The 26,616-nt window shown below is 39.2% G+C and overlaps 2 protein-coding genes across 4 annotated transcripts in view; one reads left to right on the top strand and one right to left on the bottom strand.

The window, feature by feature from the left end:
* Positions 1-157: 157 nt before the first annotated feature.
* On the bottom strand, positions 158-19,800 carry smc4 (structural maintenance of chromosomes 4). 3 transcript variants are annotated; one of them, XM_037775649.1, is made up of 24 exons: positions 19,464-19,800; positions 17,926-18,080; positions 16,740-16,930; positions 15,949-16,140; positions 14,717-14,893; positions 12,459-12,623; positions 11,795-11,922; positions 11,471-11,611; positions 10,947-11,097; positions 8,879-9,043; positions 8,547-8,780; positions 8,161-8,346; positions 7,838-7,999; positions 7,351-7,576; positions 6,617-6,693; positions 6,070-6,222; positions 5,822-5,948; positions 5,401-5,590; positions 3,441-3,585; positions 2,764-2,937; positions 2,446-2,628; positions 2,090-2,322; positions 1,727-1,910; positions 158-660 (listed from the first exon to the last, which is right to left on the bottom strand). In XM_037775649.1, the coding sequence occupies exons 2-24, from the start codon at positions 18,065-18,067 to the stop codon at positions 496-498; spliced, it is 3,891 nt and encodes a 1,296-aa protein (XP_037631577.1). In that variant the 5' UTR covers positions 18,068-18,080; positions 19,464-19,800; the 3' UTR covers positions 158-495. The 3 variants fall into 3 exon arrangements, with proteins under 3 accessions (XP_037631577.1, XP_037631576.1, XP_037631578.1); XM_037775648.1 differs by having other exon boundaries at positions 19,417-19,798; XM_037775650.1 differs by lacking the exons at positions 17,926-18,080; positions 19,464-19,800 and adding an exon at positions 17,662-17,752.
* Positions 19,801-20,484: 684 nt separating this feature from the next.
* ift80 (intraflagellar transport 80 homolog (Chlamydomonas)) overlaps positions 20,485-26,616 on the top strand; it is a 45,852-nt gene continuing 39,720 nt past the window's right edge. Inside the window, exons 1-5 of the mRNA XM_037775651.1 lie at positions 20,485-20,986; positions 21,095-21,155; positions 21,958-22,179; positions 24,384-24,494; positions 24,651-24,719. Coding sequence (XP_037631579.1) covers positions 21,119-21,155; positions 21,958-22,179; positions 24,384-24,494; positions 24,651-24,719 — 439 coding nt within the window. The 5' untranslated portion in view covers positions 20,485-20,986; positions 21,095-21,118. The remainder of the gene's footprint in view (positions 20,987-21,094; positions 21,156-21,957; positions 22,180-24,383; positions 24,495-24,650; positions 24,720-26,616) is intronic.

The following is a 26,616-nucleotide window of genomic DNA, read 5'->3' as shown; positions in this document are numbered from 1 at the left end:
AACATCACCAGAGTGCACACATTTAGACAAATCATGACTGTTGGTGCTAGTCTTGCACAAGTTGTATTTAAAAATATATTTTAAATATAGCCTTATGCACTTTACCATTGGAGCTTGTTTACTGGGATACTTAATTTGACGTACATCATTTTAGGAAACAAAAGATTTTATTAAATTTTCAGCATAAAAACATAATGTGTCATAGTTGCAAAAATATCTTTCAGGTCCTCTCTAATAAATCCAGTGACTGGAACATTATGTTTTGACACTTTAAATACAACTTGATCAAAAATATATTCCCAAAGTTTTATGTTTGTTGCACATGTGGGTGTCTGCATTAAGGAAACAATCTTGCCAGAAAACTATTTATTGGTTCAGATAGTAAAAAGTAAAGATAGTAATAATAAAGAATAGCAGCATTTCATTGCAAAGGACAAGATAAAAAAGACAAATATTTACATGTCGTTTGTGAAAAGGAAAGTAAAACAGAAAAGTTTAAGCAGTGACCGCATCGTGCTCTTTGAACACGATGGTCTTGGGGTTGATTCCCACGCTCTTGGTGGTGTTGTGAGTTTTGTAGATGCCGATGAGACGATCGGCGATCTCGAACATGTTGTTCCTCAGCGAGATGATGATGAACTGAGCGTTCTTTGTTTGCTCCTGCACAGAGATGAGGGAAAGGAAAATAAATTACTGATCTGAAGAGAGATTGAGGTTAGAGATTTTCGTTTTAATGGTGCAGATCCACCGTGTCCGGCCAACAAACGGAAAGACGCGACGGAACCCGAAACGCTCCGGTTTGCTCCGTCACAAACTTTCTAATTTTTCAGCTAAACAGCACGCTACTAGATGATCCTGAAAACATTTGAAGCAAAAAAATAGGCATTACAGTAACAGAATATTAATTCATATTTGCTCAGCGCTGCCTAGTTTGACAGTTTTTGATCGGGGTTTGGCGAGCCTGCTGCCTTTTGATGGACGGACCTCATTTGCATAAAGCTGAGGTTGAGTCATGATTATGCAAATTGAAATACAGCAACTGGTCAGTCAACTCGCTGTGCCTGATCCATCATGCAACATGCAGCCGGATCTCCTGCTCTCCACAGAGAATGAAAAGGATCCGTCGACTTCACTGATTTGTTGTTTCTCCACCATTAATCAAATGTTATATAGCGTGTTGCTGCTGCAGAGGACCTCTCAAATTGTAGCCTGAAGAATGAAATGAACATACGCATTACAGTAACTGAATATTGATTCATATTTGTTTAGCGCTGCCTAGTTTGACCGGTTGATCGGAGTGCTAATAGACAGCAAGGCTCCAACTGGGCTCTGATTGGTTGTTTTCCTCTGGTCTGTGAAATCTTGCAGATGCCATTAGAAGAACCGGAGGACACAGAGGCACATTATTTTTTTCAGATTACCTGTCTCATGCACTACGGTCAGGATATAGTGACCGTATATAGTGATATAGTGATATATTTGTTTTATAAAAATAGCTTTTTTTAAAAATCACATTTCCTCCATTTCTCCCCACTGCAGCTTTAAAGGCTAAGTACTTTGTTTTGCTCCAGCTCCCATAAACAGGTGATTCGTCTGAACTCCCCCGTTATTCCAGTGTTACACAACAGCACTGATTACACCACAGGGCTGAAAATGAACTGGCTAAAAATGTTAAATTACTTTTCGTTGCATGCCTTATCGCCTAACACACAGGTCCAATACTCACATAGATGTAACAGGCCACGATGGAGACGTTCTTGAAGTCGAGAGCAGCGTCTATCTCGTCCATGAAGTAGAGCGGTGTGGGTTTGTAGTGGTGCAGAGCAAACACCAGAGCTAAGGAGCTGAGGGTCTTTTCTCCACCTGACAGGTTAAAGATCTTCTTCCAGCTCTTCTTTGGAGGACGCACGCTAGAGAGAGAGAGAGAGAGAGAGAGAGAGAGAGAGAGAGAGTGAGAGAGAGAGAGAGAGAGAGAGAGAGTGAGAGAGAGAGAGAGTGAGAAACAGAAAATCAGGACATGATTTATGTCTAGAAAAGTAGTAAACAGGATGTCTTTAGTCTTTTGGGCAGTTTATTTTTCTCCTCTTACCTGAACATGATTCCCTCGGAGAAGGGGTCTAAACTGTCCACGAGCTCCAACTCCGCGTCGCCACCCAGTGTGAGCATCTGGTAGTTTTCCTTCAGCTTGTTTGTGATCATGTTGAATCCGGTCATGAACTCGTTGAGGCGCTGTTTGCGCAGGTCCTCGTAGCCACGCTTGAATTGGTCCCTCTCTGTGGTGATCTCGTCCAGCTGAGCCACGCGCTGCAGGTACAGCTCCTCCTGAAAAACACACACACAATCACACACACAATGACACAAGCTGCTGTAAAACTGAAGAAATATCACCGGTGTAAGATTCAAAATGTTAAGATAGAAAAGATGCCTGTTCATATTTGTGCATACCTTCTTCTTGTACTCGGTGATGGCCCCGAGGTTGGGCTTCATCTGAGCACACTTGGTCTCTAACGTGATCATCTTGTTGATAATGACGTTGGGATTGGCGATTTCTTCGAGTTCAGCGTCAGTAAGCACGGGAAGTTGCTCTGCGGGCATGCCCTCAATGGTATGAATGGACAGCTTGGTGGCCTGAAGAATATAAACAACTCAACTATTACTTTTGGTGAGTACAATGTTTTCATTTCCAATACAGCCTACGGCCAGAGTAACAATAATAAAAACCCAACTTGTACTTGAATTCACACTCTTCCCTTCCTCACCCACCTCTTTCTGCCAGTGTTTGATCTTGTTGTTGTGTTCAGTCATGTTCGCCTCGATCTGTTCGATGCGCAGCCGGACGCTGAGGGACTCCTCCTGCATGGCGTGCTCCTGCTGCTGCAGGACCTTTATCTCCTTCAACACCCCCTGATACTGCTCCTGCACCTCAGGAAGTGCGGCCTAGAGGACAAGACAAAAACAGTGGTACTCAGCTTATTTCAATGTTTACTTCAAATGAATTTAGATGTGGTGATTCTACACAGCCAGAGAAAAAACAAGTTGGACATAAGTATCCATGACATGAGAGAGAGAATAGACATTATTTAACTTTAAAAATAAAATTACTATAACTGTAAATAGGAGTGGTGAATTTATCAGTGTCTTTTGATAAAAAAAAAAGAGTAAAAATCATATTTCAACACTGCATTCCAACAGTTTATTGCATTTTTCTTTCCTTTCTGTGAATTGTAATCAGCAAATTGTCCTCTTTATTTTCAAATTACAAGATGCATAATCCTAGCTATAGCCAGGTTTACAATAAACTACTGTCATGAATGTCTCTTGGAGCAGAAATCTACTACTTTTGGACATAGTGGTATAAAATATCTGGACAATTTCTGTGAAAATCTGTAGAAAAACAAAAACAATGAGCCTTAAAACATAAGTGAATAAGGAGTGCCTACCTCAGCCTCCTGACAGGCCTTCATGACCTCCCCGGCCTCGTCTTCCAGCTTCTTCAGTTGCTCGGTGAGCTCAGCCATCGACTTCTCGTTCTCCTCCAGCTCTCCCTGCACGCGAATCACACCCTCCTCACACTTCTTCAGGTTGCTGCAGAAAAAAGGACAAAAGACAGATATTAGCCTCTGTCAGAGTGGGAGAGGTGGAAAAACTACTGATAATATCAGGTTCAGTCTTGCAAAACAAAACTGCTATTGAGTGACCGATGAAGAGCAACCGTCTTGTCTATAAGGGTTACAAAGATCTCAGCTCCGTGACGGCTTTTCAACTTTAAGCATCAGGATCTGATGTTTTTATCAAAGCAAATCCACGCTAACAGGAGGCGTAACGTGAGCCGCATGTTAGCAGAGCAGCTCTGTTTGTATCTACACAGGGTGTGTTCAGGCAGTCTCGAGTGTAGGTCACCTGTGTTTTGGCAGCACTCAGAGCCCAACCCATAAAACACTGTAGTTCTGCGTTGAAAATAGACTTAAAAGGGTAAATACTTGTTGCTTAAATTGCAATCCGAGGCTAGCCGTTACGTGGCCTGTGTAGCCGGCTGGATTGAACACAACAACAGTTCAGTCAGACGCACGTGAGAGGGACGACTGAAAACTGTTTTTCTGTGTAGACACACTGGAAGACGAAGACATTGCAAAAGTAATTTTCGTGTGGAATAGGGTTTAAGTCCACACTAGTTGCTTCAGATTGTTTTTCTAAAAGTCCGCTATCAACACTAAAACCTTTATTAACACTTACACTATGTTTCAATACAGCTAAATACAAATCCCAGGTGGATTTATATTTCTTTTGTCAGACGACTGTAGGAGGGTGAAGCGGTGATTTGATGTGGCTCATTAATACTACTCGCTAAACAAGGCGAGCCGTAGACCCTGCACTGCTGCACTGAGACACTCAATCAAATGAATATGCCTGTGAAATCATCCCAAACATATATATAAATACAGATCAATGACACTTGTGTGATGACAAGGCATGCAACAATCAGCCATCAGAAGGAATTAGAGGCAATAAAAGGCATCTAAAATGTGTATTTTAGAGTGAACATAATAAAAGATGTAGCTTGGTCATTAGAGAAAAGAGATGGTTCTATTACTGTGGTTAAACCCAAACATCAGAGATATTTTCTTGCACTGGAGCTGCAACAGCTCCTGAAAGATTAAATCTCCTGTTACATTGCTATGTTCATCCATCTGTTTTAATAATAGCTTTCAAACATGCTTCTCCAACAGGAAGAAGTTCCATGTCGACTCCATTCAAACGTTACAGGACAGTTAACTGCAGTGTTTGTGCAAAAAAAACCATCTACTGCTGTTTCCCCCCCCCTTCCTCGCTGCCAGTTCAAATACATCAAGGCTGTACTTGACATCAAGGAAGAAGAGCTTTCACACAGGCTGCCTCGGTGCGCCTCGGTTTAGCTCCGCTGTGTTTTCCAACTGGCTCGATGGCTCCTCCAGCCGAACAAACCGTGTCACATGCAGCCACCGGTGTCTTCTTCCTACATCGGACAAGACTGCTGCCAGGCTGCTCTGCCCACGCGATCAATCTTAATGTTCCAGCTACAGATACTGATGATGACTAGATGCCCATTTGAGTTGTTACAGCCACAACACTGAACACAGGAAGAAGAGAGGAATTCAGTGAAGCTTACTGGAAGCTAATGCTACTTATATGCGATGCACAGACCTGGCACAGATGTTAGTATCCTCAAGTATTAAGGAAACAATAGTAGCTTCCTTGCTGAGTCTGATAAGTGGAATTAAATCCACTCAGAACCCCGGTAAGGGGTGTTTCCCCTAGATAGATAAACATAATTCAGCTGATCCATCTGACTTTAATCCTGAATGAGTGTGTGAACAATGCAAACCCTTAATTACAGAGCTTAAACATGGGTGATTTCCTCACCGGTCAGCTGTCTTTATGGCCACTTTGGCCTTGGTTATGGTGGAGGAGCAGTCATCGAGCTCCTTGTTGACCTTGTCCAGCTTGTCGTGCTGAGCTTTTAGCTTGTGGCTGTTGATGTCTACGATCAGGTTGTGGAGCCTTTTCACCTCGTTTTCCACCTTCCCAGCCTTACTGGACGCTGCGTCATAGTCTGAGAGAGCAAGAGAGGGTTATGACGGGACAGAACGAGAAAAACGGAGTAAACATTTTCATGAATCAGTCATGTAAACTCATTTAGAACTAAAACCAATAACGCAATATGAACATTTTGACACCATTCGATTATGTGGAGTGTCATTTTAGTCTAACATGAGATCAAACGTGAACATATTTAACAATTAACAACAATATTTGTCTTTACAGTTTACAGGAGGAACCCTACCTTTCTTGAAGGCATCCAGGCTCTTCTCCAACTGTTTCTGTTTGGCCTTGTCCGGGGCAGCAGCCAGCACGTTGGCCTCAAGTTCCTTGATCTGAAGTTTCAGGTGAACCTCCTGTTCAGCTAGACTCTGAGGGAATGAAAGAAAGGAGGAAACGACTCAGTCACACAGGCGTGCTAAGAGCTGAGATCACAAATACACTAAATGAGTGAAACAGCGAATTAAAAGGAAAATGTGTATTGTGCCGTACGGTCATGCTTTTGGAATATTTTTCCAGGGTGTTCTTCATGTCTCGGAGCTGTGGCCGCAGGCGCTGGACGCTCTCCTCCAGCTGCAGCTTTTTCTCTTGGCAGTCCTGCAGCTTCGACACTTTCTCGTTCAGCTTGCTCTCCATACGGTCAAGCTGCACAGAACGCATGAAAATCATCACGTCTCACACTAACGGCCTGCTGTGGTGATTATCTGATGGGTCCATTTTCATCCAGTATCTCAGAATTAATTCAAGGAAACTTAAGGTAAATCTTCAATACTACTATCTTACAACAGGGATTAGGAGTTATTTATGAAGCTTGCTTCGCCCACTTGGACAGTGTGAACGACAATAAACTAAATACAGAAATAAGTGTCACTTGTATTAAAAGGTAGTTCTACACAAGTAAAAGATGAATATCATTTACATGAACTCAGTAACAAGAGGTTAGAATCTAATGAATTTATATAAAAAGGTTATTTTAAATCAAGCGAAAAACATTTTATTTAAATTTTCTTCTCTAATAAGACATCTGATAAACACTCACCTCCTCCTGGGGGACCTCAGTACCAATACAGGAGCCCATCCTGCCCTTCATCGCTCTTCCTCCTCCAGTCATGGTTCCTGTGAAGCACACACCAGACCACAGGGGGATAAAAAAAGAAAATTGGACTTGTGAAAACAGAATATATTATCTTATTATATATATTGCTCTTATGTATTATTAGTATGTAAGCTAAAGAAAAAAAACCCAATAGGGATAGGTACCGGAACCCAGTATTAACCAGGCACCGGTGATAAATTATTAAAAGACCAGAGTATTGATAAGCTCCGACGTTATCGCATCTTTTATCTGTACTTTTTAATGTTTTGGTGTAATTTATTATCACACTGCAGCACACATCTCCTCTGCTCTCTGTGTTGGGGCTGAGCTCCTCCTTTATTTTATTTTATTGGCATTTAAGATTTGTTTCCAGTGAGATTATTGAGTTTATATCGTGACTTTGCTTTTGTAAACATTACTGTTGCTGCTTTAAAACATTTAGTTATATTTAAAATATAAATAAATTCCAACTCTGTTCTGAATTTAGTCTTTTTTTTAAGTAGTACATTAAAAAGCAATTATTTAGTAATGAAAAACAAACCGATAAGAGTGTCAATAAAAGGACCAAACTGATAAGGAGTATCGATAAGAGTAGTTGTATCCATAAAATCTTAACGATACCCATCCCTTAAGACCAACCAGGTAAGAGTTGTGACAGAAAAAAGTGAGCCACCCACCGGCCATCTCAATGATCTGTCCCTTCAGGGTGACCACCCTCCAACGCTTGTCTTTCTGGAAGGCCATCCTGGTGGCCTGCTCCATGTCCTGGGCCACCAGGGTGTCCCTTAGGGCAAAGTAGAAAGCCGGTCGCACGCTCTCGTCCTTCACGCGCACCATGTCGAAGAGACGAGGGCAGTCCTCTGGGGTGCGAATGGGAGCCATGTTCCTCTCCCACGTCTTCATCTGAGCGAAGGAAGTGAGGAGGAATGAGACCAAGCAGCAAGGTGAGGATATTATTTGTGATATCAGCGGAAACCTGAATAGCTCAACATAGTTTTAAAGTTTAGTAAATGTACTGTACGTATTTAGAAATCTCACTAACAAACTGGTACGACTTTAAGTGGTCAAAGACACTGAACTACACACTTGACCGGCTACTGACATCAGTACTAGAGACACCAATCTATCCTTAAAGAGACTAAATCATCCGTTTACACTCTTTACCTTGTCAAGACCAATGAAGGTGGCGAACCCGATGTTCTGCTCTTTGAGAAACATGACACATTTCTGAGCTGTGTCAATGGTATCCACCAAGATGTTGTCCAGAGCGCCACAGCTAGAGGAAATGGCCACATCATACTTCTCATCAATGGCTCCAAGGTCTCCCTACAAGCACAAAAATCATTTAGAATACAGCTACTACAGACTTCTGCTTCTCATTCCAGACATTGAAGGCTTAAAAAGTAAAATAAAATCAATTGGTGGAATTAAATTGCTGCTGTGTAACACTGTATATTTTATAACATCTTCTTTTTTTTTTTTTTTACCAATCTTCCAAAAATGCCAGGGATTCTGCCGCTCTTCTTCTGCTGCATGAGGGCATCCAGGACCCGTCCTCGACTGCGGTTGGAGGACAGAGAGCTCTTGGCTTCATCCACCTTCTGCCTCATTTCCCTCACCACTTCCCTGGTCTCATTATCCGTCTTCATCAGCTGCTCCAGCGCTCCCTCGTCCTGCGGAGAAAAAAAAAAGAGAGGAGCGATTAACTGCATCCACTGGGCAGAAAGAGTCAACAGATGCAGCGAGCACCAGCTGGACGTGTAGTGGTTTCATCACAAGGTACTTACATTAATGAGATGCAAAATGTCCCATGTAAATGCTGCCTGAACAATAAACAAAGTAAACGACAACGCTGATGTCGGGGTTTTTTTACCTTTTTGAGCTCCTGTTCTTTCTGGGGGATTTTGACTTCCAGGTCTTTGATGGCGGCACGGCGCTCGCGCAGTGTGTCAGAGGTCGTCTGAAGTGTCTGCTTGGCCGTGTTGAGCTGCGTCAGAGCGGTGTTGTGGCGGCTAAGGTAGATGTCGAGCTCTGACTGGGCCAGGTCCATACGAGATCGGGTCTCGTTTACGGCCTTACTGAGCTCCATCAGCTCTTTCTCTTTGGTCTGGAGAATACAGAAAGAGGAGAGGAAAGTTTACTATCTAAAAGTTAAACAAAGCATGCAACAAACTAACACCAAGATATATATATATACACACATACCTCTTTGTCCTGTTGCAATCCGCTGGTCTCTTCCTTCAGACTCTCCATCACCTCCTCAAGTTTTTTCTCTTCTTTCACCTTCTGCTTCTCCACCTCTTCCTTGCGAGCTGTTGCCTCAGAGATGGCCTTTTCGCTGCTGGCTGGAACACCGCGCACTTCCTCCAGCTGAAAGATGAGCCAGACAGGAGGACATACAAAAACACATGAGGTGTGTGTGCGACTGTGGATTCTAAGCAACAGTGGCTACACCTGTCTAGGTTCAACATGAGGACATAAATCATCATCTATACACAACCAACCACAGAGTAAGAACCCCTTTACCTCCTAAATTAGATGATGAGATTAAAGGATCAGTGAAGACTTTATTAGGAGACAAGAGGCATAAAGTAAATGGATTGAATACGCTTTTTAGTGCCAGTTACGAGCAACTGTGCTACACATTCAGAAGCAGGCCAAAACACACAACTGTAATCAACTATAAACACACATTGAGGACTGAGCGAGCCCTGGTTAAGACTGGCACAACAATCTGCCGCTTGGCAGGGCTGAGACAAGGCAAGGAGTGGTGTGTGTGTGTGTGTGTGTGTGTGTGTGTGTGTGTATAGTCTATGTTTTGTAGGGTTAACTGCGGGTGAAATGTGAATGTGGCTGCTGGGAGTGTTACACAAGCCAGGCCATAGTTGACTACCACACAGCAGAACACTGCTCCCCAGAGGTCTGCCTGCCTCTGCCCAGCTCCCCCTCTGACCAAGACGCTTCCAGAGCACAGCCATTGTAGGTGGGGCAGATAGTTTTAGAGCAGAGAGGGAGATATGAGAAGCTATACCTACAGTAACTCTACGCTTGTGTGAAAAAGTGTTTCAGTAAGTTAGAGAAACTGGAACATAATTAATAGTGAAACAGAGCATGAGTGGGCTATCAATAGGCGCACACTAACAACTTGTGTGTTACTTCACAGCCCCCTAGTGGCTAGTTTAGGGTTTTTCCTGCCATGAAATTTGACTTACAATTTTAAGCAGGATTTATTATTATTTTTATGCATAATTTCAATTTATCTAAAAGAAATACATGTATCTGTCTTTGCCCATGGTAAGAAAAAATGTGAAAAAATTAAGAAAGGTCTGTACACACTTTTGCAACTGAGACAGCATCCTTTTTTGGTCACATAGGGCATCATGTGACCAATATCTGTTAGTAGCAATATTCACGTTTTTTGTGTGAAAACGAAATTTCACTGTACTTGCTTTGTGAAGCTGTATCTATCATGCAGAATGATGTCAGTTACAGTTCTTTGGAAATTATAACTCTTCCAATAGCCAGGCTTTTTGTTTAAAACGCTACACTACCTGTAATATTTTGACACAAATTTATATTATCTGTAAAACTTGCTTAATTTTCACACACAAAAAAAAAAAAACATTTTAAAAACATGTATCTCTAGGAAATGTATCACTGCAGAATCCATGTTTATCACTCTTAAAATATTGAAATTTAAAAAAAGGTAGACAACGTACGATGAATAATTCTTAAAAAAAAACACACAGTACACTGTTGTGTGTTTAAAACTGTAAAACATGAACATCGACCTACAAGTGAAGTGAATTTGATTCAAACGAAACATGTAAGAAGTTAAAATGTTGTTGAATTGTGCAATTCATTTAGGTTTCTGTACAGCCTTGACAAATGTCTTTTTTCTCCAGGCCTCAAAACAACAACCCTTGTGTTTTTTTTATAAGCAACGGAAATTGTATTTTTAGTGCCCATGTTTCTTTCTTGGCCGCGGGACAAAATAAACAGAGTTACAGTGTAGTGTCATACACATACTGGTGCTGGCTTGTCTTGACTGAGTGCAACCTTGTATTTGTTAATGGATATATGCATTGTAAATTATGGGAAAATGGCTATGATTATGCTCTCCTGACAGAGTATGTGACTGTGTGCCTCTGTGACACTGTCGGGGAGTGAAATAATCACAACTACTGCTGAGTAGCAAACAGTGATACCAAGTTAAACGAAGCAATCGAACTGTTTGTAATAGTGGACCACAATTTTAAAAAGGCCAACACACCTTTTCTTTGTCCTTTTCCAGCTGCTTCTGCAGTTTCTTGTTCTTGCTCTTGGAGTGTTTAATCTTCTCACGCACTTCAACGTCCTGCAGGTCCAGCTGGGTGAACTTCTCCTTCTGGGTCTCAATGTACTTGTTGAGCTTATTTTGTTTCCTGGTGGAGGAACGGCATTTTTTTTTTTTTACTGAGTACACTCGAGTCAATCGTGGAAAAATCAACTGAAATATTAGATAAAAGAAGATAATACTAAAAGATTCAAAACAATGTATACATAACAAATAATAATATGCTCAATTTCTGTAATATAACACAGCAAACTCTTCATAGTAAATAATATTTTAAAATAATCTATGGGGATCAAAGCCCAAAAATTATGAAATTATGGCATCATCAAGTTTACACCCATTGTTTTTGGGTTTTTTTTTTTGCAGGGGGACAACAGTTTTCTGGTTTAGTAACCCTCTAAGCATGTTACATTGGTTAGTAGAGGGGAAGAAGAGGAAGAAGAAACACAAAAATGCCTTACTTCTCCACATTTTTGATCTCTTGGTTCATTTTCTCTGTCTCCTGTGAAATCTTTGCATTTTTCTCAGTGAGTTCCTTAGTATCCTCCAAGATCTTCTGCTTTTCCTGCTCTTTATCCACCACACGCTTCTGCAGATCATGACTAATGGCAAAGAGAAAACAGTAAGAGGTAAGTCATTATAGTTTAGTGAGTATAAAATTGGCATTCATTCAGTGGATTTTTTTTCTTCTCTATGCTACTGTTGGGTCTATATTGAAATTTTACGAGATTATATTATCGTTTTAATTTGTACAGAACAGAGAGAGATGGTGCTGGTGCACTCACACATAATATTGGCAGAGCCGACTCTTGTGTTTGAAGATGTCATTCTCCAGGGTGAGGAACTCCACCGCTTTGTTCTTTTCTCCCTCCAAAGCATTCTTCTCCTTTTCCACAAGCTTTACTCGGTTTAGCTATGACAGTGAACATATCGCAGTACTTAATATCAGGTCACATAACTTTAATAACATTTCTAGACATAAATTATATGCATTAGTGACATGTAAAAAAAAAAAATAATGTTTTTACAGCATGTCAATCATTCTGATGATATTTTGATAAAAGCTACAATAGCATTCATTTGTTTTTAATCACTCCAATCTCAGCTTATTTATATAGTACAATAAAAAAATAAATAAATAAATAAATAAATGTATTACTAAGATAGCACAATCTTCAGAAGTAAATATCTGTGCACAAAAGATTTTCTATGAAAAACCATGAATCATGTCTGGGGCATTTGGCCCAGCCAAGTACCAACTTATCTTACATACTTCAGTTACACAGCTATAAAAAAAATATTATTTTTTATCTGAGATATGTGCATCAAAAACTAAAAAACTCTTCAAACTATAACCTCTACTGTATAAATGCCCAGCACATGAAGTCAGGACACAGGAAGGAGAGTTGGTTAGCTTATGAGTGTGTGAGCAGATAGTGTGTGTGTCACCTTCTCTCCCCTCTGCTCATTGAGTAGCTCAATGCGGCGGGCCAGGGTTAGGATGGGCTCCTTTAGGCGGCAGGAGCCGATAATGTCCTCCAGGTACTCCAGCATGCCCTCGTCGTGCTCCGTCTGACCTTTAGGCTTCATCATGGCAATCTGCTCCACCTCGCCCTACGTACAATCCACAACAACACATGGACAAAGACATGCACGCAATCATTCACTGAAAACACAGAGTTAAAAGTTCTAATAAAACACTTGTATAATTAAATAAATAAAAACAAAAAATGTCTACAAAACTCACTATTAAGATATGTGATCAAGTGAATTCATAACTCTAAAATGAAAAATAATGCTGTTCTGCTACACACACAACTTGGCAGATACATACAGTCACATACAATATACACATTTTGTTTTTCTAGAAGTTCCCTTTGAGAACACAATGGCTTTTCCCACTCAGAGAAAGTGAGAATAACCACCAGTATTACACTGGGCTACACAAAAAGAGAACATAAATTAAAATACGGAACAACCCATTCGAAAAAAAAAATTTAAAATTAAAATAAAATAAAATATAGATACGATTCAATCTGATGAATGAGTAAATAGTGTCATCACAGACATGCTAAACCTGCTTCAGAACACTTAGAAGTATTAATGTTGTTACAACACATTACACATCACCACCCCACCAACTATCACTGCCCATTACACAACTTGTGTTAAAATTATAATTATCTAATTTAATTATTTTAATAGCAGTAATGCAAATTTTGACTTCTTGTAGCAACACCTTGGTTGAATTTCCAAATACTATGCATACTACTTGGCCCCAAGTTAGGGACAACTCTCCTCTTACAACTCCAGTGTAATTTAACTTGTCTGAACATGTGTTCATTTTTATTTATTTATTTATTTTTTGGATGTAGGCTGGCTTAGAAAAACAATATTTCTACATAATAAATGTTATATTTAACACAACCTAACTGCAGATACAAAAAAATCAAAGTCCCGAATTATGTTTTATTTATATGTAGGAGGGGAAAAAGGCAGCTCACATATTACTTTTATGTATGAAAGAAAAGAGAAGTAGAGTAGAGAGCTAGGGGAGATCCCCTGTCATCCTCCGTTCTGACCAGTGCACAAAATAGACAGTTTCCCCTTAGCCAGAGGCCTGGAAAAGTGACCTTGGAGAAAAGCTAAAGCCTCTTCCCATACCCCTGCAGCCATGTCATACACAGAGAGCTGAAAATCTAACATCTAAGAAGAGTGAGAAGGGACAGCACACACACACACACACCGAAAAAAAACAAGTAGGACACATGTAATCAACCAACTAACCACAAAACCACAGTGGAGGGTAGAAACAAAGTGTTCACCTGAAACTACCACACACTGTAAAAAAAAATAAAATTGGGGCAACAAAGATTACATCAGCCATTTTGTTCTGCTCTGACCTGTGTCATCACCCCATAAGCCGTGGGTTAATCAGTAATAATGGGTAGGTTACACATGTAAAACAATCTGAAGGGGTAGGAGTGTAACTAGTGAAGTGGTACAAACTCAGTGCCACACAATGCTAAATAAAAAAGAAATCAATAAATAAATCAACCAAGAAAAATAATTAAAACATAAACAGGAATGTATTACATTCACAGTGGAGGTAAAAAAAAAAGATGTAACCAATATTAAAGCCATGGTAATGGAGGGTGTTTGATCCAGCCACACTGAAGCAGCACTGCTAATATTGGGGTTGGGGCTATTCTCACACGCCAATATTTACGTGCTGCTAAAGCGTGGCAGGTAAATGAGAAAGGGAGGGAAAGGGAAGTCCAACCTGTCCCCCACTGGAGGGTCAACCTCATAAAAAAAAAAAAAAAAAAAAAAAGATTCCAAACACTACAAAATGTGAGTTAGTTGTTCAACTACAGCCACTCACATCCAGGTCCATGTTTTTCCTTAAAATTCTAAAGCAGCAAATAATGGTTCGCACCTTTTCCACATTGTTTCAAACCATGATGCGCTGCTATAGCAGTCTAAGGGCTGGCAGAGGGCTCATCCTCTCCTTTACAATTCCAGTGCAACAGGTTATTCCCACAGACAGGCATGGCTTTAAAAAATTTAGCCATGGCACACTCAAAGAAAACTGAGAAATGAGCAGAGAACGAAGAGCAGGAAATCTCTGACAGAATGGGATGGTCACAGCATAAAAAAAAGTTAGAAGTGGAAGAGGAAATTATATTTAAAAAATTTGCAATTACCTGTAAGATCAGAAATCTGTTGTGGTCTAGGTCGATGCCATGACTTCGGAGTAAAGCCCCCACTTCTTTGAATGTGGCTTTCTTGCCATTGATATGGTAGGCTGAGGAATTGTCTTTGTTGGCAGTCCTGGAAACATAGAACTTGCTGTTGGGGATGACTTCGTAGTCATCTCCTTCCTGGCTCAGAGGGGGGAGGGGCAGAGGACACAGAGCAGCTTAGTGCAGAACAGTTCAGGAGAAACTCTTTACAGTTCTTCTACACATCAAATGATAATACTCATAATACTGACAAATCCACTGAGAGTGGTTAGAGGAAAACACTGCACATTAAAAACTATTCAGAAAAAGGTTTGTTTAAAAAGCACACAACAGATCTAAGCCAGCTACACTAACATGTAAATAAGCCATATCAATATTAGAGTGTATTCTATCATGTTACATTTACAAAATTTGAACAACACATTAGATATGATGATGAGATTATAAATGCATTGCAAAAAGCTTTGTCATTTACCTAAAAGTGTAATAATTTTAAAAACAAGTCTTATAATCTAAGTTGTGTACACCACTTCTTAAAAAATATTTTTTAAATTTCATAAATTGCATATTGTAAAGCTGGCAGAATTTATATAATTATACCATTAGTTTAACAACTTGATTTTAATTTACTGTGAACTGCTGGACCAAACAGAAAGACTTAGAAATATTTAACAGTGGGCAAGTCAAAACTTACACCCCCTGTGGCATATCCAATATAGAAACATGTGTAACTCTAATTCTTTACACTAGAGTCAATTTTCAAAGTAATTTGTGATTTAAAGCAAAAGACTACATTTTTCTCTTTATACAAACACCTATTTTATTGACTTTTCACTGTAAAAATCAAATAAGTAGCACTTAGTCACTAGAGGATTTTTTTTTTTTTTTTTAATTGTTAAAAATAGAGAAATCAATTCTAGCACATTATGAATTGACTATGGCATGTGTGGGTGTTAGTTGTAACTTTCATGACTGCTTTGAGTCTCTGTTTAGTCACTGGTGTGATCATTGTGTGGCAATATTATCTCCTGAGCATTGAGGACAAAATACATTTAAAATTCTAGAAAAATATATATCCACAAGAAAATATTTCTAAATCACCCTTTTCAATTCGGACTGTGTATTGATTAATTTAAGAGAGGCCAGAGTGAGGGTAGTGTGTATCTGTGTGACAGAGAGATAGATATATATACCTTATCAATAATCTTTTGAAAATGCACCTCCACAGTACAGCTTTGCACATCCTTATGTTTATCAGAGCTGTGAATCAGCACCGAGAGCTTTTTCGATCTGATCTTTTGAGCTCTGTATCCAAACACAAAGAGCATTGAATCTATCACATTGGACTTCCCACTCCCATTTGGGCCAATGATGCACGAAAAGCGCTGAGAGAAAGGTGAGAGAAGAGATAAAAAAAAAAAAAAAAGTCAAAATCAATTATATAAAAATATAATGCATCCAACAAACAAATACTGTTTTAATACAAACATTACACTCTATGTATTAACATTTAAGCATAGTAAGATTGTGATTGTCAATGTAATCCAAGTGGGTGTAGTTAAGATTTACTTTTATATTCTTATATTTGCAGATTAATCAGGGGAGCAGAAAAAGGTGAAAAAAACTAAGTTTAAGGAAAGTTATAATTTATGGTAAATGTCAGCACATGACTAGTTCACCACCCCTTGCTCAATACACTCACTAAATCAAAATGGAGTTGTGTGATTTGTTCCACTTTGAATATTTTTTTTAACTCAATAAATGTTATAATATAGTATTATTCATAATTTTGTACTGTTTGTTGTGTCTACCACTACACAAATCAACATGTAGAGTTGCTTAATATGACATTAAAAGAGACAAATAAAATAAAATTGACACTTGCAAAATGGTGGTAAATCTGGGAGCTTATAACACAACACATTAACACAAAGTATTTCCCACAGCAAGGGTTTTGACATTTGTAACCATGTTTGGTCAGTACCTTGTGAAAAGGCCCCAGAATCTGCTCGCCTGCGTAAGATTTAAAGTTGCGATTAACTAAGTGTGTTATCATGAGGCGAGGAGCGCCCGGTTCATTGGTCATTGCTGGGGGCGGGGGTGGAGGGATGCTACCGAGAATCTCCTCCAAACTTCGGTTATCAACCGCCTCGGCAGCCTCCCCGTGAGACGGATCTGTGGCACACAGAAAGAAAACTTTTTTATTCCTCTGTGCGAGTCGTTTCAGGTGGTGGTGGTGGGGGGGGGACAGGGACAGTGGTGCATGGGGGGAGGGGTAGAGGAGCAGAAAAAAACAACAACAAACAAACAAAAACACACAGGCAGCAAGTTGCAACAGCGACTCAAACACAACGACTCCCGAGAAAGTTGACAGGCGCTTATTTCTCTTTGTTCTTGAACACAAAAGAGACTGCATGGCCGCTTATGAACAAACATTATTATACCAAAAAACGCTCCTCCACGAGAGAGAGAGAGACGCGTTCACAGTAGATGCGCCACATTTCATTTCACGTCGATAATAATAAAAGAACTGAAGTGCAAAATTTTCGATCGTGAACGTCACATTTCCCACTCACACTGAACTGCACTCAAAACAAAGCAGACAATGAAAAAAAAATCTTGTTTTGTGTTCATTATATATAGATTATGTTGCCATCACACCAAAGCCACCAAACGACCTGTCCCAAAATCTATTGTGCTCACATTAAGCATAAACAAGCTAAAGGGGGTCGATGTTTGTAAATGTAGACACCCTAGTGAAGCATTTCAACGTCATTATAAAGAAACACCACTTGATGTGCATCTTATAAGCTTCGCATGCAATTTATTATAACAAATTATAAGAATAAACACCCCCCCTTTTTGATGTACTCCATAAAACACTTCATTATCCGAAATAAAATTACCTCGTTTGCGGAGAAGAAGATCCGGGGAAGAAGAAGAAGAAGTACACTCGACGATATCAAAATCATCTCAAAAATCATATTGATGACTGACACTTTAGAAAGAAAAAAAAAAGCCATTCTAACTACGTGTTTTAAGTAAAGAAAAAAAGCTTCACAGCTGTGGCAACTGGCCACTAAGCAGTACAGGCAATACACGCACAACGCCATCGGAGTGAACACAACTTATTTAGATTCACAGACACCAAAACAGCCTTTGTTACTTGCCAGTTGTCGGCGGTGCCTCCTCTTGGCCATTGGAGTTGGTTTCTCGAGGGGGTACATCCAGCTCGTCTGAGGAGTCATCCCGAGGCTGCGACCCTTTCCCTCTTGGCTTGGCAGTGGAGCTCTTTGCACTTTTAGACGGCATGATTTTGAAAAATCTGAAGGGGTTTCATTTGTGGAAAAAAAAAGAAAGGGAATATCCATGAGTGGTTTTTGTGCCTGTCAATCTCTCCCCCCTAACTCCACTTTTTAAGTCGGTCACACGCAGCTACCGTAGTCAGGCTTTAATCATTACCACAGTCGCATCCACACACTGACGCCCATATAACTGCTAGTAGCTAGATTTTTCATATATTTTTTTGTAATAGATAAAAGTAACAACATGACCTGAACTAAGTGAGTTATTAAAAAAAAAAAAAAAAGGCTCTCAGCCTGATTATGAGATGGAGAACGACCAGCCTGTCAATCTGCGTGTAGCAGCAAATTAGATGCTATTCTAACACCAAAACCCAAACAGTAAAAAAAATGAATGGCCTCCTCCTGGGACAGAGTTGTTTTTAGTGCCCCTCTGCATCTAAGGTAGGTTGCAAAGTTTGCGATCCTTGCTGCAATGATGGAGGAAAAAAAACTGGATAATAAAGTAACGCATAACTGGAAAACAAATTATGCAAATAGCTAAATCCTCTCTCTCCACACAGCTCTTATCATAGCCTGGTTATTACTGAATAGACGCAGCTAAAACAGACTCTCTGGACACAACGTCCTGAAATAGTTCGAGGTCGCAAAAACTGACACTAATATTAACTTGAATCAACTTTTAATGTTGGTGGGCGGAGGTGTAAAGTTTGACATGGCAACCTAACTTGCTAGCTAATTGGAAAAAGTGCACTCAAATAACCAATGTTAAGATAACTTAACGGTAACGTGGGAGTTAATAAACTACACGTACGTCTGCCAAGTTAAGTAGGTTACCTCAGAAAAAGTAAAGCTAGCTTGAGCTACAGGGTTTCGTTGTGCGAAACTTTGCCACGTTACTTGCGCTATTTTCAGCTATGTTAAGTTAGCAGCTGTAGCTACCTATCTAATGTGAAATACTGCAGCTGAAGCTAACGTAAAGGGTAACGTTGACTAGCAACTGTAACGTAGCAACTATCTGCACTGTAACTGTACTAACAGTTAACGTTCTCTTAAAAGCATTTAACGTAAAGCTTAAGTAGCTGACGTTAAACAGACAAATGTATTGCTAAGCAACGTTAATATTAGCTGAGACAGTCGTAATGTTACCGTTAGGGGTGTATGTGTGACTAAGAAAAAAGCTTAAAATGTAATATAAGTCAAATAAGAGAGCAATCTTTATACATTCAGGACTATTGTTGACGTTGATAAGCACGTTTTCCCACCGTAGTTGATGTTAAAAACTCAAGTTACGGTGTTATTGATGTAAACTAACGTGATGCATTTCAGCAAATAGACGGAACCCAGCCGTTAACTTACTCAGCTCTAAATGTTTCAATGAAACCTTCCGTAATATATAAGCACACGGTCTGTCAAGAGTCTTTCCTTTATGGCTCCAAAATCACGACCGCGACGGAAAAGTAATCCAAACTTTTTGTGCGAATATAATCCACATAAAGTGAGTTATCCCCCGTGTGATTCCGGTCGCTCTCCTCCTGCTTGAAGACTCTCTAACTTGTAAATGGCGCCTAAACTGAGCCGTCGAACCACGATCGTTACAAACTGACGCAAGGCTCCGTGGTACGTTCAAAGGGCAGGGGAAAAAAAACACACCAAATTCAAAAAAAGGGGACGAAGCCAACTCCGCCTATAATAATCATCATATGACATAGTCAGTACTCAGAAAGAAAAAAAACGCATAAACTAACAATACTTCTTCTTTACAATGTTTATATGATTTGAGATTATTGTCAGATTCAAAGACTATAGTTTCTACATGTTCAAACGGTTGCCTGGTTACAGTAGAAGGAAGTCTCGTCCGGGGGGATAGTTTACTAGTTACTACTATTACTACTTGACAGTTTATTTTAGGAAATATATATATCGATGGATAACGATTTAAGTTAGTTTGATTTTAATGAGTCATATTAAATGCATTTATATAACAGATGTCATTTGTACTGATAATTCAAAAATATCCATTTTCAAGGAGCGATACTTGCAACTCTCGCGAGAACGTCTTCTTATGACCCAGATTACATGGCTACCCAGAGGTTAGCTTGTTAGCTTGTTAGCCAGAAACTAACGCAAGGCACCGTGGTACGTTCAAAGGGCAGGGGAAAAAACACACACCAAATTCAAAAAAGGGGACGAAGCCAACTCCGCCTCGCTCCAAACAAACAATAATCATCATATGACATACACGTACTCAGACGGAAAAAAAACGCAGCAACTATAATAATACTTCTTCTTTACAATGTTTATATGATTAAAGATTATTGTCAGATTGAAATCTTATAGTTTCTACATGTTCAAACGGTTGCCTGGTTACAGTAAGAGGAAGTCTCGTCCGGGGGGGATAGTTTACATTTCAGGAAATATAAATATATATAATATTAATATAATATAAATATAATACTGACTTTAGTCAACGACTAAAATTAGTTTGTTAAATTAGTCATATTAAATGCATTTATATAACAGATGTCATTTGTACTGATAATTCAAAAATATCCATTTTCAAGGAGCGATACTTGCAACTCTCGCGAGAACTTCTTCTTATGACCCAGATTACTATGGCTACCCAGAGGTTAGCTCGTTAGCTTGTTAGCTAAGACATTGCTGATTACTGATGGATAGGGTTTGCTCTACACCGTATTGACTTATTCATGCATCTTTTTCTAGAGTAAATGACACGCATACATCGCTGGTTGTTCCATAATAAAGTCGGCATAGACAGAAAGTATGTCAGTTATTAGCCAGTAAACCAAGTTAGCATTGAAGTAGCAGGCAAAGCTGCGGGGACATCTCGTTAGCAACGGTGGCAGGTACCGTAGCAACAGCAGACGCTTCCAGAGCATGCTGACAGCTGAGTCGCCTAATCTACAGGGTAACGTTACTGTTCATCGTTTTTGGTCTTTTATATTGTTGTTATTCATGCAATATAATGAGCTTTAATGTGAGTTACTGTCACTGACAATGTCTTTTTTTCGTGTAGGAATCAACAGAGCAAGCAGACACCATGAGATTGAAGACCTCACTGCTACAGGAACCCAAACATATCCTTTTTATCCATCTAGCCTTATACTTGTGTTTCTGTACAGCTGGGATATATATTCTGTAACAGTAAAACAACGTCAAAAACTTTGTTATTGCTACCATTATTATTGTTAGCACCACTAGAAGAAAGGTTTAATATAGCATTCATTGTAGTAAGATAAGATAAGATAAGATATTCCTGTATTAGTCCTGCAGTGGGGAGATGTGCAGTGTACAGCAGCAAAGGGGATAGTGCAAAAAACAACATGCATCAGCTAACACAGGAAAAAAAGATCTAAACAAAGTGTACCAAAATATGAACCATTTAAATAGAAGGAAGTATAAAAATAGGAGCAGTATATACAGTATTGACAATAAACAGACTATCAACAAAATTGCACAAGTGGAAAATTATATTGCACAGTGAGAATGAAATGAATCAATGAATGAATCAATGAAATTCCACCTGAAAATAACAGGTTAACGTCGGTTTTTTGGTGTGTAAGTGGTCTACTGGGAGCAGGACCTGCGATAGCGTTCCTTCACACACTTTGGGTGGAGCAGCCTGTTGCTGAAGGAGCTCTCCAGTACTGAGATGGTGTCCTGCATGGGGTTCGAGTCATTCTCCATCATGGATGACAGTTTAGCCAGTGATTGGTTACTTCCTATTGCTTAGCTCAAACTAGCATTTAACCTGTACCAAATCTATTCATTCTTTTTTTCCAGAAGATCCTATTTATTGCAGAAGCTACTGTGGCATTTCATATGATCAACTTAATGAACTCACCTAGATCAGATCACTTTTCCTTAACAGCAGATCACATAAGGAACTTGTGAGTTGTGTTGGCTGGACCACAGCTGATGAGCTGTACTCATGCAGTGAGGACCACCAGATCCTCAAGTGGAACCTGCTGACCAGTGAGACCAATCTGGTTGTCAAATTACCAGAGGACATTTACCCCGTTGACCTACACTGGTTCCCCAAGACCGTTGGTGGCAAGAAACAGAACCAGACGGAGATCTTTGTCCTTACCAGCACTGATGGCAAGTCTCTTTATTCTCTAAAAACTGGCCTTTGTTTCTGACTTCACTCATCAAATCAATATATCAGTTTTGTTTCACAAATTGTTCATTCAGTAAACAGCCACATGACAAGGAGCAGGGATTGGCTTACAGGGCAATAAAATGAGTTAGACAACATTGTGTTGATAGAATATCAATTGTCAAAATGCTAACTGAACTAACTAAACATAATAACTGGTAACAGGGTTTTCAGTAACCTCAGGTCTTTTCTTCCCCTAGTTTTTTATACTGAGTAGGATGACAGTGTCTTGCTTGATCAGTAGAAGAACTAGGCAACAATTCAGGAGTTTTTCCAATAATCTCCACCAGTTTGATACTTGACATAAGCATATTCATTTTCGCATTTTCACTTCAGGAAGAGGATTGTAGCATTACTGTAAATAGTGAGTCTGTCTCTGCTCAAGTGTTTAATTAGGCCTTCAATGTCAAATCACTAAAGGTGAATTTTTGTTTTCCATCTGTATATTTGTAAAACTAAACTTGTCAACAGAGTCTGTGTGACGCGCATCCACATGGCCTCTTATGTCGCTTCTTCAGCCTATATTAGATCTAAACACACATAATATGGATGTACTGTTATGGCAGGCAATGTGTGGTCACAACACTAATGGCAGTGTAGGGTTGCATAAACACACCCACAAACTGAAGCAGCAATTTTCTCTGGCAGACCAGAGAGTGAAAACTCTGTTACGATTCACTTTTGCAACTTTCTTCTGCTTTTTGCCTTGTTAAATATCAGTATTTCTATCGTTATCGTTTTAAATACGTTTCTGTTTTTCATTGTAAACTAAACATGCCAATCACATGATTTTATTCTTTGTAACTTTGGTGTGCACTGAAAGATTTTATCATACATTTTTAAATCTGGATTATGTACAGGATATTTAACATTTAAGAGATCTGTATGATATAGTTGAAAACGGGCAGGGTTTTATTGGGCGGGAGGACTCGATTAACCTTGTGGCTTTTCTTAACCTTTTGATTAGTCAGCCTCTCTTTCCCTTGCCAGCATATAAAATTTGTTGTTGTTTCTTTATATTGTGCACATGCAGTTTGACCCTTTTTTTGTGATATTTTCTGTCCCTGCTTTCAAAACTAAATCTAATATTCTAAACATCAATTTACTAACTATACTTCATTATTTTGGGATGCCTAATATTCCCCCATGGCTAAGCATAAGAGTATAGCTTAGATGCAGCATTTGCCATAAAGTATTTTGTGTGGAATCGAAGCAGACCTGTCCCAAAGCGGACCAAATTAAGCATGAAGGATATCGCTAGGCCTTCTGTTTGGAACAACAGTGCGTCAGTCTCATTCACTTTTACTCTGTGGGACTACAATGTGGCGTCATAATAAATTTCACACCCATATATCATCAGGGATTCCTCAACAAACCATATATAAATAGAAGTAAAATAGTAAATGGTTGAGCGAGCAAAGAAACAACTCAGCACACACAGTGTTTAGCTACACAGATAAGGATGTGAGTGCATATGTAAATGAAAATAGAAATGATATTTTATATTTCAAAGTTGTTGTTTTTTATTTGAAAGAGTCCTTCAGTGCAGCTGTACAATCCTGTTATATACTCACTACCTGCTGGTCCAATAACATCCACGTTTGTTGGGATTTCCAAATTTAGAAATGGGAGCGAGCAGCAGCATGCTGATTTGCAGTTTTAGGCCACCAGAAATTACATAGAACATTCAGAATTTTTTAATACACACTGCCACAAAGTATATGTTAGGCCAGCGTCTTCAATAACTGTCTCCATGCCTGATCACCCTTCGTGTCTAGCAATTGCCCTAATTCAACCAACAGAAAACCTTTAGTTTGACTCCTCCACTTTATGCTATAAGTTTGTAATTTAGCTTGGAGGAGAACATGTAGCTTTGTTGCTAATTTATAGTAATTGTACTTTTATTTTTTTAAGCTTAGTAAATATTTTGTCCTCACTGGTTTTCTGGGTTGGCCATAAAAAAATACGTTCGGCCCATTTGCCTCATGCAGCAACCTGAATCCGTCAGACTTATGAAACCATGATCTCTGTAGACGACATCCACCTAGCAGCCAGCAGATAATAGTGTTCTTGAATTATAGGCTGTAAACACCCAGATCAGGCTGAAAGTGTGGAAGTCATGCAGCCTCTTTTTGTCTCTTTACAGGGAGGTTCCACCTGACCTCCAAGATAGGGCGCGTTGATAAGAGTGTTGAAGCACACAAGGGAGCGGTTTTGGCTGGAAGGTGGAACTATGATGGGACTGCTCTTATTACAGGTAAAGATGACAGGGACATACATATTTTCATTGTCATTTAACAAATACTTGTTGATGCTATAGAATTTTAATTAAAATATAATTTTGTGAATTAATTAAAAAAAAAAAAAAAGGTTAATATCCATATCCATTTCATCTGTTTGTCTAATTACTTAGCTGGAGAGGATGGGCAGATCAAGATCTGGTCAAAAAGTGGGATGCTACGCTCAACACTAGCTACCCAAGGTAAGGCTGAAGACCCATTGCTTTACTTCACTGACTTTAGACCACATATGTATCTAGTGCTTGTGTGAAACTGCTATCCATGATTATATATGCTCACTCAACCATTTCTTCATATGATCATTCACACACAAGTTAAGCAGAGCACATGAATTTGTTATGCATGCAACTGGACAAAATAAAACACTGACACCCACTAATATCTAGCCTTTGTCTATATAATACATAAAATCAAAAGGGATTTGGACAATTATTACAATTTATTAAAGTACAAAACATATGATTAATATGCTCTCTTCAAAGCTACCAGACTCCAGTCAGATAACGGTAATTTTACCTCGCTGATCATCAAAACACACTTCATTCAAGCTTGACACAAAAACAAAATAAAACAAATAAAACAAAATTCCAACAATCACCAACTCTGGTTTGAGAGTCTGACAGAAATTGAATAACAAGTAACATATACAGTAAAAAGGACTTAACCACCGTAACATGTTCACTATACCCTGTTTTCCAGCACGCTCGTGATGCCGGTAAAAAAAAGGGTAAAAGAAAGAGACAGTTTAAAGCAGGTCTCATCCATAACAGCTGCCAGCCAGCAGCAGAAGTAATGTGAAGCCAGTCTCTGACCAACCAGCTGCAGGCATTTAGTAAACACAACACAACATACCGACACCAATTACACCCTCTCTGCCTCTCTCTATCTTTTACACACACTCACACATAGAACTGATAGCTTTTTAACCTTCTGGCTCAAAGAGTGCCTCTTGTGTGACAGACAGAGAGAAAAAGAGCAAGAAGCAGAGACCCTGATGAAGAGGAGCAGGCACACAGAACTTCAGTTTAATTTGTGTGTATCAGGGGAACCTTCTCCTTCTCCTAATGCTTTGACACACAAGTTCACCTCCTCATCTGGCTCCTGTTTGACACCAGACTCAGAATAACCACCCATGTAGATGAGCATTGCAAGTCTGCTCTTACACGTAGTCCCAGATGGAAAATAAATAGCCAGACTATGGGTGTGAATACTTTGGTATCTCACGATTCAATTTTGATTCTTAGGGTCACGATTCAATTCAAAATCGATTCCAGTGCCCAAAATGATTCCCAATTCAAAATCGATTCTCAATTCAGTGCATAGGGGTGCTAATTTCAGTACTACTCCAGTGTGCTGTGTGGTAATGAAGGCGGTGTGGCAAATTATGGCATGAACGCAAAGTAAAGTATGTATAAGATTATGGAGTTTTTGTATTTGAAAAAGTTATATCAACTGAGCAATAATGTGAACACCCAAAGGCAAAAGGTAACATTTATTCATGCTAAACTAATAAACAGAAAAATAAAGCAATTAAGCACAAATTAACAGAAAGTTTTTAGTATTTCTCAGTGACTTCAAGAATAACAAATTCAAGTTATACAAAAAATAAAATGCTGCGTGTTACATAAATAATATTATATCATAATTTTTATTTCTCAAAAAATTTCAAAAATAAGTTGTACACAAAATAACACTGTAAAGCTTTTTTTTTAAATTTTATGTGATAATTCAACAAATCACACAACAATGCTCGACACAACTTCCACTTATAGGACTATTGTCCATCATTAGCAATATTTAGGTTCTTTTGAAGAAAAAAACGTTTTTATAAATACATTTTTGGAAGTTGTGAATCGATTCAGAATCTTAGAAGATAAGAATCTCGATTCTCACATGAATCTATTTTTTCCCCCTACCTCTAAACCACACCTCACATGTTGTTTGATTTTATTCTTCAGACTTTCATTCTACATTTCGTATTAATATTATGCTTTCATTCTAAGAGTGTTACGTGTGGTTGTTGTATTCATGAGCGTGCACCTCACATGCACGTGCTGAGCGATCTGCAAGATTTGCTTT

The sequence above is a fragment of the Sebastes umbrosus genome, chromosome 7, assembly GCF_015220745.1.
Source record: "Sebastes umbrosus isolate fSebUmb1 chromosome 7, fSebUmb1.pri, whole genome shotgun sequence".
In the NCBI taxonomy this organism is placed as follows: Eukaryota; Metazoa; Chordata; class Actinopteri; order Perciformes; family Sebastidae; genus Sebastes; species Sebastes umbrosus.
The sequence above is the reverse complement of the archived record's forward strand: the minus strand, read 5'-3'. Positions and strand labels throughout refer to the sequence as shown.

Coding starts and splice junctions, on each gene's coding strand:
- smc4 (XM_037775649.1), bottom strand. CDS start 18,067: ATGCCGTCTAAAAGTGCAAAGAGCTCCACTGCCAAGCCAAGAGGGAAA. Junction 16,141..16,739: donor TTCTGGGGCCTTTTCACAAG/GTACTGACCAAA, acceptor CCTTTCTCTCAG/CGCTTTTCGTGCATCATTGG. Junction 2,629..2,763: donor TCAAACACTGGCAGAAAGAG/GTGGGTGAGGAA, acceptor TATATTCTTCAG/GCCACCAAGCTGTCCATTCA.